Raw genomic sequence first — 14,714 nt, forward strand, 5'->3', positions numbered from 1 at the left:
TGTATTACTAAAGATTTAGTAGTAGTGTTGCAACTAATAATTAACTAATGGTAAAAGTAGAAAGTATTATTTTGATTTTAGTAAGTAGTTTATATTTATTACTAAATTGTGAAGTAATATCTCAGTTAGCCATTGACTAATGATAGTAATGATATCTAACTTTTTGTTTTAGATTTTATTCAGGAATTTATGCTCTTTTAAACACTAAGAATTAAGCCCTAAATCAATTTATTGAAGTCAGAATGGTCAAGTAAATGTTAATTAATTATATTATATGACAATATAGACATAATACCTTATTCACCAAAAAAACAATTGGGGCAAACATTAGACCATTAAATCGTTAACCAAGATGTCATGTTAACATTTCGTTTAAATATGTCTCTGTTAATAATCGTTTAAATATAACAACTGAAATGCTTGTTAAAGATAGCAGACAGAAAGATGTGCGATTCAGCTGCCTAAACCGCTCCTGCCCTGCATGTTCAGGTGTTTCCTTGTTCCAACTAATCAGACTCAAGTTTCCCAAACTCATCTTAGAGTTAAGATCATCTAAACTGGTGTGGTGTTCAAAGTAATACTCGCTCCACTATGTAACAATAATCTGTGCTACATTAGGACTCCAGGCTCCATGGCCTTTATGTAGATACTTGATTTTTCTGTTCACTTATAGAAGTAGATGTTAACATATTTTTTCACATCTAGCGTGTAAGATGGAAGCTTGTTACGTTTATACACTGCTCAAAAAAATAAAGGGAACACTCAAATAACACATCCTAGATCTGAATGAATGAAATATTCTCATTGAATACTTTGTTCTGTACAAAGTTGAATGTGCTGACAACAAAATCACACAAAAATCATCAATGGAAATCAAATTTATTAATCAATGGAGGCCTGGATTTGGAGTCACACACAAAATTAAAGTGGAAAAACACACTACAGGCTGATCCAACTTTGATGTAATGTTCTTAAAACAAGTCAAAATGAGGCTCAGTATTGTGTGTGGCCTCCACGTGCCTGTATGACCTCCCTACAACGCCTGGGCATGCTCCTGATGAGGTGGCGGATGGTCTCCTGAGGAATCTCCTCCCAGACCTGGACTAAAGCATCCGCCAACTCCTGGACAGTCTGTGGTGCAACGTGGCGTTGGTGGATGGAGCGAGACATGATGTCCCAGATGTGCTCAATCAGATTCAGGTCTGGGGAACGGGCGGGCCAGTCCATAGCTTCAATGCAAATAATAATAATTATTTGTAAATAATAATAAATAATACTTTTTGTTGTGTAACCTGTAAAGTTTTCTACACTTGTCTCTTAAGAAATGCTTTAAAGTTACACAACAGGGTTTTATTAAATATTACATGACACACACACATTATATATATATACATATATATGAAGACTTTATTTCACATGATCATCGTAGACTTCAATAAATTTTTCATTAATGCTTAGCTTTTACTGTCCCAGTTGTCACATTAAATAACACGTTAACAAACTACTTAAATCAATTTATTTAAGTAAAAATCATATAAAACTATATGCTAGAAATCAGTACTATCATGAGTTAATGATTGAGACTTTCCTTAACCAATTAGTAATGATTACAAACTACTTAATAAAATGTAAAATAAAGTATCATTAAGTAATGATTAATGGCTACATTACATAATTTAGTTTACTTTTGCTGTCTTACATACTGTTAATTGATGTACTCTTATTGTACTGTGACCAGTGTTTTTGTTTGGCGGACTGTAAGGTATTTGAAAACCCAAGCCAAGCTTCTGTGACTGATGGACTTGTACCAGTACTGTGTCGGTGACATAGCTGTGCTGAGAGTGGTCTTTTACCTGTGGTTATCTATACCTATAGAATAGCTGATAAATTGTACATTGCAGATGGGATACAACCTACAAAGTACACCTAATATAGTAGGTGTACCTGATCAAAATGGCAAGTATATTACATGTGCATACAGTTTTTCCCACTGTTAACAGAAATTTAGATAGGTCTCCTCAGCTTTTTCATATTCCTGTATTGAATCTGTGATCTGCCACTGGCCGTGTCTCATTCTTTATTTTTCCCTCTCTCATCACTTGCTCTTCTGTACATGAGCAGGATTTCACGAGCGTGAGTACTGTGCTCTCTGCATGGTGTGTGTACATGAGAAAGACCTGGAATGCACTAATATACTCAGAAATGCGGAATCCAGGGCTGGCCCGAACAGCATTTGAATACTAATTAGCAGTTCAGACTGTTTGTTCAGTAGGCAGTTAAAAATATTTTCAGTAGAGTAGTAACATATAAATACTGAAGATGAAGCCCTGCTCCTTGCATGCTGTATTTTGCTGTTATTTCCTTATTTTATTTTTTGGGTAGTTCACTGAGGGTGACCAACAGGCCAAGTTAAGTTCAGTCATCACAAAGCTACAGAGAGTGAAGCAAAGCACTGAGGAGCTGTCAGAGCTACAGGCTTAGGAGAATATAAGGAGGTGCACCTTAGAAGTGGCTCAGCAGGTGTCCCACTAAGCTGGTACAGGCTGTCCTGCTGAATCCTTAACCAAGCTCAGAGGACACAAGCTGCAATGCAAAGGGACCGCCAACACTGTGATCACATAACTTACGAATAGTCGAGTAGTTAGATTATTTAGGCCAGTCCTACTAGTTGTGTTTTATGCACAGCAGTGAGTCAGCATTTGGTTTTGCATGTGGAATTATGGAGTAGTGCATTCTTTTGTACTTTCTTAAATGTAACATGTTATGTACTAGGCGACATGATCACTCTCCAGTCTTTTTTTTTCTCATTTTCTCACTCCTTTATCCTCTCCTTCTGTGGAAAGATTACACATTCTCTGTTTCCTGTGGTACACATGCACCTGAACATTCACACACACATGCTCCAGCCTGATCCCATTTGAGCTGCACTTACCCTGGCCTTACCCTCTCGGTCCCTGAGGCTCAGTGAAAGTGATCTGCATTACTCATCCTGCACTGCACAGGCACCAGTTAGCAGACTGCGAACCAGGCAGAGCATGTGAGTGTGAGAGAGGGAGAAGAATTGCCTTTTGTTTTGGAGTATTCTTTGGAGAGAAGGCTGTTAAGCTATTTTTAAGTGGAAAGAGGAACTGTATCTGTACATATGTTACCCATCAAAAGTTTGGAGACGCCTTAAAAACTTAGAAGTTGGTTGCATTTTTTGCTTTTCACAATCTCAAACGCATTCAGCGATATTGAAGTCTGGACTCTGGGGTGGTCAGTCCATTTTTCTGAGAACACTAGCAGCTTCATTGTTTGAATTGCGAACATTCTTTTGGTCTGTTTTCTTTTCTCAGTAAGGGCTTTGTGACAGCTGCACATCCTTTCAGACTCAATGTCTTCTCACAGTGGAAGGATGGACAGAAACATCTGTGGATTTTTTTCAGATGTTTAGCAAGTGTGGAGCCTGATTTTTCTTTCTCTCAAAGATTTAAGCCTTACGTGTTGTATATGTGATGGTGACAGGTTAGGTGGTCTGCGGAGTCTGGTACAGTCGTGGAGAGTCTCATTTTGGGAGTTTTGTACACTTCTGTTTTTTGCTATTTTTTCATGCAACTTTCATTGATTTTGCAAGTGGGCTATCTTTTATCTAATCATCTCATGAATGTCTCATGAAAAATGAATAACTACTTAGCATACTTAATTGCCATTAAATGAAGGGTGACTTTTGCACACTGCTGTATGCATAAATCATAAAAATGTATTTACTTTATCTGTTTGCAAAACTCAGCTTCATGATAAACAGAGTGTCTTGGTTGATATGAAGTTCACCTAAAATAAGGATTTAAGAGTTGTCTTTTTCAAGCTATTGTTAAAATCGTTTGGTCCAAAGGTTGTTTAAGCAACAGGAAGGTTTGTGTTGACATGACTTTTATCAGTTGTTATCAGTTTTACTTTTTTTTTTTTTTTTTTTAAGGCACATGACCAATGGCTTGATGTTTAACTTCATGTCCAAACTTATATTGCATATTATGAATTACATAATTCTATAGTCTAATAATAGCTCATCCAATGTTTACTAAAAACATATAGAAAAACGTTTAGTGTATATTGAGACATTAACAGGAGACTCCTCTGTTGGAGAGTATGGAATATTTGTAGGGCAGCTTGCCAAAATAAACAAATAAGCAAAAAAAAAAAAAAAGATAAATGTGCTATTAGACCCAAATATGTTTTCAGATTCCCGTGTCTGAGAATTTAAGTTGGTGTATTAAGACGTTGCCTTGATTTGAAAGATGCTATATTCCACTCTGTCAGCATTTTAACATAGTTCATTTTAAAAGAACCGAAACAAGTTATGTTAGTGATCCTGGAAGGAAACCAACTGCAAATGGCCTCAGTTCTTTTTGTGTTCACAATATAAGTGAACTCTAAAGATGACTCAGTTTTCTTTCTGGTCCTTTAAGATCTCAGACCACTTCCTGTTCAGACCACAACTCCTTGTGGACCGCTTTCACAGCACTCACGATGTGCACAGCGCTCGCCAAGTGGGCAGCGTTCACTGATGAATCCTACCTATGAGGTGAAGAGAAGAACCACCAGATCCTCCTGCTGCTCTCCTGTTGCCCGTGCTGAAACCATTGGCTGATGTGCATCGCTCAAAATTTGAAAAATGGCCCTGCTGGTGGGCCTGTTTTCGGCTGTGCTCCTCAATGAGCTGCACCCGGCAAATTTTCATTTATTCAGCGTTCAGTATGAAAGTAGCTGAACATTGCATTGCATGCTCAGCTCGAGCCTTTAACGCAGTAACATCACATGGGCTCTCGCATCTTATCGCTTTACTATGTTAGCGCTGCTGTCCGTCTCAGATCACAGGCAGACTTTTTCTTGAGTAGAACCTTATAAATGATCCTTGGTCTGTTTTACCTGCTGAAGACTGTGGCTGTGTGTACAGTGAGCCTTGAGGTCTTCACCATAAAGCAAAGCTAAAGCAGACTTTTGTTTTCACTATGCACAAATTAATTGAACCTCAAATCGAACTACAAACGCACCAAACTGAGAGCACCTCGAGAGGCGGTCTCAGTTTGGTTCATTTTTGGGCCCATTTAGGGGGGTCTGAGTTCGTTTGCTGTGTTCACCTATGCAAAAGAAACCATGACTCAGCGGTCTGAGTCCACTTCAGACACTGCAACGGCCCAAGTGTGAAAACGCCCTGTGTTTTCAACAACCAAAGATACACATCTAGTTTCCTTTCTCTTTATCCCTGTTTGGAAACACACATGCACACAGGCACACACACACACACACACAGGGCTACACGCTTTCACAAGCTCTCAAAAGCAAACATCCCATGCTAGCCGATGGTGATAGCTATCTTAGTCATGATAAGAGGCGACTGTCTGTAATTATCAGATGAGTTCTGTGGCTACAGTGACACTGTTATATGTCCTTAGTGATGGCTATCTTGTCTAATAACCCACAGCCATGTAGAAGATAAGTTATGTATGTATGTATGTATGTATGCACGTATATAAGGACATGGAGATTGGGCAGAAAAGATAAGCATTTGTTTTGATACTTAACTCTGCTTGTATTGAGGCTAAACTGCCTACAACAAGTTAGGCTATCATGCTAAACCTACTAAAACCCTTTACTAACCCACAGGAAGAAACATCCAGCTAAGGTCGTCACATAACACATGCGTGTGATATTTTAGGATAGATTTATTACAAGACTGAATCTGACTGATTTTTCTCCTCCGATATCTGATCTGGCATTTTCTGCTAAAGTTGGCCTGATGACGATACTCATCCATACCCATACACCATCTCTAACATTTATAAATCATCAGTAATTTAAAGTTTATTAGAGGATAATATTTGGTTCTTTGAAAAAGGCATGTTCAATGATGATACACAAAATAATAGCAATTTGTCTTAGTGTTTTATGTTGGTATTTTAAAAGAGCATGTGATGGGACCGCAGAGAACATAGTGACACAGTCTGATATGCTGTCTCATGTTAAATCACCACATCTACACAGATCTAAAAATGGAAATATTTCAAACAATAAAAATCCCACGTTTGCACAGTGAGAAAATGGGACATGAACAACGAATCGATTCAAGAAAGTACAGTTTAATGCAGCCAAAAGAATGATTGATTAATTTTAGTGTATTTAGGAAGTTCAGTATGTTCTTTGTTAACGTGTTCTGTGTTCAGAATAAGTTCATGAAGTTATGTTTTAGGTGTTGCATCTCACTGTGTCAGTCCTGAACAGTGCAGTTCATCCAGACAAAAACTTTTGAGATGCTGTTCAAAAGATTTCATTTATGAGTAAACATTTTAAAACTTAATTTAGGACAGGTTATTCTTTTATAATAGCATGTGATGTTATATTGTCTTGTTTTGTTTATCCCTTTCCTCTTGACTGAATTATTGTCACTACATGCTAATGCAGTGTAGTATCCTCTCGGATTATATTCGGCATGTTTGGTAATGATGGGCCAAGTCAGGTCAGACAAAATTTTGGGTAAATATTCGGGTAAAATTCGGACTGAAAAGATGATGTGGTTTGGGTCGGGTTCATACAGAATTTTGTCAGGCATCTCTTGTGCTGGCTGCATTCAGTATACCAGATGTTAACACATCCTTTTCCCTTATAAAATAATAATATGAAATATAGTTTCTTGTTCAGATATTTGAATATTATTTGTTTAGAAATTAAGATATTCAAATAGCGCAAATGATTATAATGCCCATAGCTAACACTTTATGAATCATCTGTCAGTGTGCATTATCTTTTAAAGCAGTGTTCTTGACAGCTACAACTGTTAATGGGCTCTAAACTTGCTTCTAACTCCAAAGGGCTAGAGAGGAGCTTGCAGAAACTGAAGTTCCAGTTGGCTGTCTAGAGCCACACCATTCTGCACTGATTTGGTGATCTCCATGGTAGCCACTAGTGTGAGCAACTGGCACAGGATGCTTTGAGCTTAACAGAATCACCATGCGGAAGTGCCTTTGGGTGTGCAGGGTGGAAGCACCATGCGGAACCGCTTGTGATACCCTGTACTGGTGGTCCACCTTCTATCACCAGACCCCTGTGGAGTTCTAGTCAGCTCCTGTCTTTTGAGGGCTTTATGGGGACACAGCTCTGTGACCAGCCTGCCACCCAGCATGAAACTAGAATTGAACTTTGTGTATCCTCAGCCCCTCCCTCAAGGCTTTGGCTCTGAAAGCAGGGTCTTTAAGAGATGGAATCACTAAAGGGCTGCACCTTGGCACAGACTGTCCTATAAAATTTCAAAAGAGACCACTCTTATTTTGCCTTAACTCTTCAATGAGAGTGTCTCATGTCCCTAGCAGTCTGTCTCCCAATTTCATCCACTACCTGTTTTTCCCTTTCCTTTTCCTTTTTTCCTAAAATTTTTTTCTTCAGTTTAATTTTTCTCTTTTTAGAATGATTTGTAGAAGATTACATAAACACTGAGAAAGCTATAAAGCATTTCAAATTAAGTTACAATAGTAACAGCATCCAGAATCGCTCATATTTGATAAGTGATCAAATTTTGAGGCTGAAAACTTATCAAAACTAAATGATGACACAGTATATTTGGTATTGATACCTCCTTGATGCCTCCCACCAAAAATAATGAATTTCTGAACGAAACATCGTAAAATACTTTCTGATGTTTAGCTCAATGTATCCAGTTTACTATTGAATAAAAACAAATTGACACTGATAATTTTGAACGATAGTGTTTTATTACAGTATATCTGTTTTGTTTATTATTCTTGTTTTGAGTTTTAACGCTAGAAGTTTATTTAAAAGAGGAGTGTATTGCATAGATTTTATGAGCAACAAATTAATCAAAGCATGAGCATGTTCTTGTATGTTTGTACAAAGTATACAAAATACATATTGTCAAGTTGGTTATGTACGAACAGTTTAAGGGTTAAATAATATTCCGAAATTTTCTTTGTCAAGCTAGATTTGCTATGATAAATATCTGAAGTGTGAAGTAGGACTGGTGAACATGAGACTTATTCAGAAAATTTTTGTTCTCTCTTTCTAAAATCCCTTTTCTCTTTTTAGGATGAAGGACACTAGTCGGAAAAACAACATGTTCGCTCAGTTCCGTAAGAATGAGCGCGACAAACAGAAGCTGATCGACACAGTCGTCAAGCAGCTGAGGAACCTCATCGCTACCCACCAGTCCTGAGTCCACTGGTTGTTATGTCTGCTAACTCCTGCATGTCTTCCTTGACTGGTCAGCTTTTCTGACAGAGCAGACTACACTGACCCGTCTTTATTGGTGAGGGGGGGTGAGGGGGGGGGTGCTCTTTACAGTTCAACTGTAAAAGACAACAACTATAACAAAAAAAAAAATAGAACTTGCACTAACATACATGAGTGCCATGAGTCTTTGAAGACTAATATGTGCCTCACCCTGAGGTGTGCCCAGACTGTTTTGCCATTTTGTGCCAATGTCTTACTGATATGTCTCAGTGCTCTCAGTATAAGTGACACCTGGAGTTACTTGTCTTCCTACATAACTATCTAAGCACACTATAGAGTTGCCAGATTGAGTTTTCACCATAGCCGTTCTTTTGGTTCCCTTTCTTTTCATTTTAAGTTTCGGTGACACTTTGGATAACAGCTCTCAATACCTACCGATAGCACATTTGCCAATATCCATGTATTTATCTATTTTGACCCATATTTTATAGAAATAACTAGACTGTCAATTGTTACAATGCGTCCTAGAAATTGATGTTTTAACCTACTGCACAGTTCTGACTATTAGTCAAGCTGGAATATGTAATAGTCACTATTCTACATTTGGAATAATACAAAGGCCTTTATATAGAAAATAGGGCAGAAATGAAGTTGCAAATCAGTACTGTTGTTGCTTTAACCTTACCCTTCCACAGGGACTCAATCTACTACTGGCATTCTCCATGCAGTGGTTACGCAGAGACCACCTGCCAGATCTAGATAAATCTTTTTTTTTTTTTTTTTGCTAAGGGAAAGCAGACGGCCTTTTGCAGTCTTCCAGTTCACCCATGTGTTTGTGTTTGTTTATGCAACTTAAAGTGGGTGAATACTCATCTGAAAAGGGTGAGTGTGAAATTGCTGTATTTAAATGATGGGTTTTCCTCCCTAGCATTTTCTCACATAAGCGTGGGTGCAATATTACTTGCCTTTCAGAGAGGGAAAGAATTAATAAATTTTTGTTTAAGGAGGAGTGCATAGTTCAATTTTTTAGTGGTTGTGGAACTTTCTCTCATTTTTTGTGTCCATAAACCCTACACCTTCATAAAGGGATACAAATATAATCTAGAACTAAAGGGAATTTTCCTCTGTTCTCTCATATCTTAAAGGAGCCAGTTGTGGTGTTAGAACAAGTGTGTGTATGTTCACTGTTTTCTGGTTGTGCTGTTTGTGCCTTGACCTTTTTTTCCACCACAGGAATTGATTGTAGTGTTCTGCGCTGCACCTAGACTTGGTTTGGTGACCAAGCCGTGGGAACGTATGTGTGAGGAAGAGAGAGAAAATGACTAGCTGTAAGAATGTGTGTCTGTGTGTTAGTTTATGTATAGAAAAACTTTATTCATTTTGGTGTTGATGGATACAGGTGCACTGTACAGACTGTAATGTTAAACCACTAATGAATGACCTTACAATACTAATAAAGTTTAAAAGTACATGATGAACAAAAAAAGTCACAGTTGTGAGTAAAGACTCTTACTTTCTAATATCCACTCCAACTCATACCAAATGTAGAGGATTGTGCATTATCATGGCAGAGAATGCTAGGGTGCTTTATACCCTCTGGTTGACACTGGGTATTAAGCATGGTGAACTTGGGCTCATTTGTGGTTTCTCCAAAGCATCCAATTCCATTGACAGTACATTTGTACTTATAAAGTGTTGTGCACAATGGAACATCAGTGTTGGCAATGAGTGCACCTTAAGGTCACTAACTAGAATGTGTGGCTTGAGCATATAATGTACACTCCAGAAAGGTCCTTGTTTTGTTCCCCACTTGCACTCTTGAATTACAATCCAAATCACACAAAGGACATTTGGAGCAAGTGTCATGGTCATTATAATGCCTAAAATATGCAGAGGATTGTGGGAAAGAATTTGTACAAATTGTCAGTGCAAGTGGAAGAGAGATGATTGAAGATGGGGACATGATGTTCATTCCCCACAAAAATGCACTGGGACTTTATTTCATAAGGGGTGTAAGACCTCTGAGTAAGAGCAGTGAATATAAAGACTAAATCAAGATGCAACAATTTGCTGATTGAAGCATCTCTGTATTCTAGAACATTTAATTGTTACTTCTTATGTGGATAAGCTTTCATAAATCCAAGAGCTTTCACATTTGGTGCGATGGGTCATGTTTACCACTGTGTTGCGTAACTCCTTTTAACAACACTGCTTAAGCATTTGTGATTGAGAAGACATCAATTGCTGTAGTTTTCAAAGTGAAGTGTTTTGCTGTTCCTGCTTGATATAGGATTTCAGCTGCTAAACAGTTTGGGGTGTCTTTTGTCATATATTTCATTTTATAATCTGTCCACTGTTTTCAGTGTGACTTGTCTGGACTGCAGACAGGCCAGTTTAACACCCAGGCTCTTTTACTACAGAGCCATGCAGTTGTAATACAGGCAAAATGGTTTGACATTCTCTTGCTGAAATAAGCAAGGCCTTTCCTGAAAAAGACGTCTGGATGGCAGCACATATTGTTCCAAAACCTGTATATATTTATTCAGCATTAATGGTGCCTTTATAGATGTACAAGCCACTTATACCATGTGCACTAATGCACCCCATACCATCACGGATGCTGGCCTTTGACCTGTGCACTTATAGCAAGCGGAATGATCTTTTCTTTAACCTGGAGGATGCAGTGTCCTTGATTTTCGAAGAGATTTTTAAATTTTGATTCATCAGACCACAGACTACTGTTCCACTTTGCCTCAGTCAATCCAGAGAACAAGGCAGCGTTTCTGGATCCTCTTGACAAGTGGTTTCTTTTTTGCATGGTATAGTTTTAACTTACATTTGTGAATGGAGTGACAAGTAACCACAGACAGTGGTTTCCGGAAGTGTTCCTAAGCCCATGCAGTGATTTCAAGTACAGAATTGTCTGTTTTTAATGCAGGCTTGCCAGAGGGTCCGAAGATCATGGCCAGCCAATATTGGTTTTTGGCCTTATCCTTTTCCATAACGTAATGTCTCTGCATTCTCTGTATTTTTAAATGATGATATGTACCATAGAGTAAAGTTATTCTTGAATTCTTGAATGTGACATTATCATTTCAAAGCGATACCAGTAATTTGTTTTATCTAGCTGAACCATATATGAACCAAATAAATTTTGTCTGAATTCCTATCTTGTCTTTTGCTTGTTTGTTTGTTTTGTTTGTTTGTGGGTCCCCCCCCCCAAAAAACATGCCCATTCTGGCTGAGATGCTAAAAAAATGATCGACATGCCTCAAGAAAGAAGGAGTCCACAGAGGCAGTTTGGCAATTGGAATTCAAAGGTGTAGTGTCTTTGATAGTTTTTGTGTAGGTGCAGCATTTTCTGACTGGGGCTTTCAGATATAAAACCAGCTCGACTTCTGCCCTCTTTATTTAGTCCAACATTGAGCCCCAGCATTACCACTTTGTCCAGTTTAAATTTCCCTCATATTCTGAAATGCTACTTATTGTGCTAGTCCAGGTCTTGAATCAATGGCTTCCTTGGAACTGGGTCTCAAGACAAAGAGCAAGGACCACCCACAGATGATCTGATGAAGGTGGCATGATGGTAAGGTCGATGAGTCTGTTTGAGATCAGTGAAGGGAGATGTACTTGGGTCACTTCCACAGAATGGCCTGCTGAACTCAAGAATGGCCAGCTATAGCCCCCCACCACCCAGCTCACATTTGGATTTGGTATTTTCTAATGTATTTACATATTCAAGATAGTTGTCTGATTCATCATGCAGTGTTGCATTCCCTCTGCCTTGTGTGCCTGGAGAGCATAACTGAACTGTAACGACACAAACACACCTCTCGCTCGCTCGTCCTCTTGTGCAGAAGTGATAGCGTGGCCCACCAGGGTGGCAGAGCGCTGCATGTTTTGAGTGACTCGGGCAAAACAATTCTTTTGGGATTCACTTGAGCGCAACATCCTTTTTGTGAGAGATCAGTGACCGAGCAATGCCAGCTCAGAAGTTGACGATGAACTCTTCTCTCTCTTATCCAGAACTCTCTTATAGGAGGGGTTTTCTGGATGTTTTTCAAGCAGCCTGCATTTCAGTTTCAAGTTAAGAGAATGTGCTGTTATTTACTGTTCTTTGAGTGTTTTTTTTACACTGAAAAATAACACGTCTCTGGGTAATATTTGCTTCGATCACTGGTACTTCAAGGTACTTTCTTTGAATGGGTGCAAGAGCAAATATTACCTTGTTTTCTAAGAACCAGGCCTTTTTAGGGGCTCATGTGACAAAAGGAGCAGCATGAAATGTGTTAAACTTAATTTACAGCATACTGCAGATACTCATCTGAAGAAGAAACATCTCGCAAGAAAACAAATGGTGTTTTATTAACTGGGTTTCAATTGCTGTGGTGTTGAGTTTGTCTGTGACTGTTCGGGTTTAACCTAGGCAATGGTAGATGGGGGCATTTCAAGGTAATGAAGGTTGTGGAACCTAAGCCAGTTCACAATCTTTAGTCATGTGTGGGGGGTGATGAGCTGAGCCTCACTGAAATGGCCATTGAGAAATGGCCAATTTAAACACAATTATGCACATCTAAGAGGACAGTTGTACAGTCTGCAGGTGACAAGGGAGGAAGCCCCCCCTGGGCTATATGTGTGTATGTGACTGCTAAGAATAAATGTACTCACAGCCTATAAAAGTTGAGGAAACAAGGGAAACATTCACACTGAGGAAATAAATATTGTGGCTGAAGGGGACGGTTTTGTCTGTTTTGCAGGATGTTTTGAGAAACATCGTTTTACTTCAGACTCTTCTGTACGTGTTGTTTTTGTAAACATCTTGTACAACTGCAGCCGTTTTGGTGTGACTGGTCAGCGGTGGTCTTTTTTCATTGAAATACAGGTTGGCTGATAAATTACTAGAACAACTATGAAATGGCTAATATACAATAAGCTGGCAGTTTGCTGTGCAGTTATGTGCAAATGTCTGGGCAATTGTCAATTTATGTTTTACTGCTACTGAAAGTGAGTACACCTGCTCTACAGCAGGGGTGCTCAAGCCTTGTTCTAGAGATCTACCTCCCTGCAGAGCAACCCTAATCTAGCATACACAGTCCAGGTAATGAAGGCCTTCAGGAGCATCTGAATGTAACTAAAGTGTGTTGGATCTAAACTCTCCAGGGTGGTAGATCTCCAGTACTAGAACTGGGCATCCCCGCTCTATAGAAAACAAACCTCTGCATAGTTTATTGCAAACTTGCTGTTCATTTAGTGAACTTAACCTGCTGAAAAAATATATAAAATGTAGCTTGTTTAAAGGTTTTTTCCCCAATATGTTAAACTCAGTGGATAAATATAGGTTGTGCACTGAAATTTGCAGACAAATGTAGAGAGAGTTATTTTCATTGCACCAAGTCTGCCAACACTAGAAAATAAACCAGTGTCTTGTAAATTATGGACTCATGGGCTTTGGAACCTATGATGTGGATTCACACAGTTACTGTGCCTTAAGAAGCCGTGGCAATACTTTACATCCATATGGCAAGAGGATGTCATGCAGGTTGTAATAAAGGGTGACTCATGTCTTCTGAAGCAGTTTGGACTGGTCACATTCTGTTGCACCTCTCTTAACCACCACATGATCAACATCTTTGTCACAGGAGTCCACTTCCCAGCCTAGGCGCTTAGTCATCTTTGACTAGTTCTCTCACGTTATGCATAGGCTGGTTGAATAACTGAGTTGACACAGCTGTGTTAGCATGTCTTACAGCAAGAGTGATGATTTTAACGTTTTCTATCAATAGCGCCAGAGCCTCACATTTGCATGGTTTTTTTTAGCAGAGCGCAGAGACTGCGGCAGGGTTTATGTCCCCAGTTTAGTCACTGCTGCTTTTTTCTCAGAGAAACTTGGCTGTTACTGGGTAGGTGCATCATTTTTTTCAAACAGAAACCAAGAGATGTGCATTTTTAATTTCAAAATACATACCGGCAAGAGAAAATTGGCATTGCTGTTTATGAACATAATCTCGTAGCTGGTTATGGGTCAGATGAAGGTCACTGATGCTGTGGCGGAATGGGAAAATGTGCAGTGGTTGCATGCAGTTGTGCAGTTTCATGATCATTGGCTGACACAGATGTTCTCTGTTGTCTAAGCCAGACAGATGCTTGAAGTGAAACAGCTGGCAAAGCTGATCTCCATAAAACAAGTGCACACATTTCTGGCTAGGGTAACTTTCATCCATATTAAAATAAGAAAAGATAGTGCTTCATTTTTACTCCTTACAATACTCTCTTCCAGCATGTCTGTTTACATTCTTTGGAGCCCTCAGTGACATGCTGATGCAGCAAATGCAAGAAAATATATGATATGCATTGTCTAAAATGGAAATCTCCAATAATTCCAAGTGACAACAGATGAGCTGTTTCTTTCACTTTCACAGTTTCATTGTAACTTTCGTTAAGAAGTTCCATTTCTGGGAAATGAGGGACCTCGTAACTTCAGTGAACCCACTGTTCTA

At 38.9% G+C, this 14,714-nt stretch overlaps 1 protein-coding gene across 4 annotated transcripts in view; it reads left to right on the plus strand.

The window, feature by feature from the left end:
- exoc6b (exocyst complex component 6B) overlaps window positions 1–9,709 on the plus strand; it is a 119,690-nt gene extending 109,981 nt beyond the window's left edge. For 2 of the 4 annotated variants that reach the window (XM_037546662.1, XM_037546665.1), the window contains one exon: window positions 8,074–9,709. In XM_037546662.1, coding sequence (XP_037402559.1) covers window positions 8,074–8,200 — 127 coding nt within the window. In that variant the 3' untranslated portion in view covers window positions 8,201–9,709. Of the gene's footprint in view, window positions 1–2,121; window positions 2,134–8,073 lie in introns of all 4 variants that reach the window. The other 2 variants (XM_037546660.1, XM_037546663.1) reach the window with 2 other exon arrangements.
- The last annotated feature ends 5,005 nt before the right edge of the window (window positions 9,710–14,714 follow it).

Source organism: Pygocentrus nattereri, chromosome 2, assembly GCF_015220715.1.
Source record: "Pygocentrus nattereri isolate fPygNat1 chromosome 2, fPygNat1.pri, whole genome shotgun sequence".
Classification (NCBI taxonomy): Eukaryota; Metazoa; Chordata; class Actinopteri; order Characiformes; family Serrasalmidae; genus Pygocentrus; species Pygocentrus nattereri.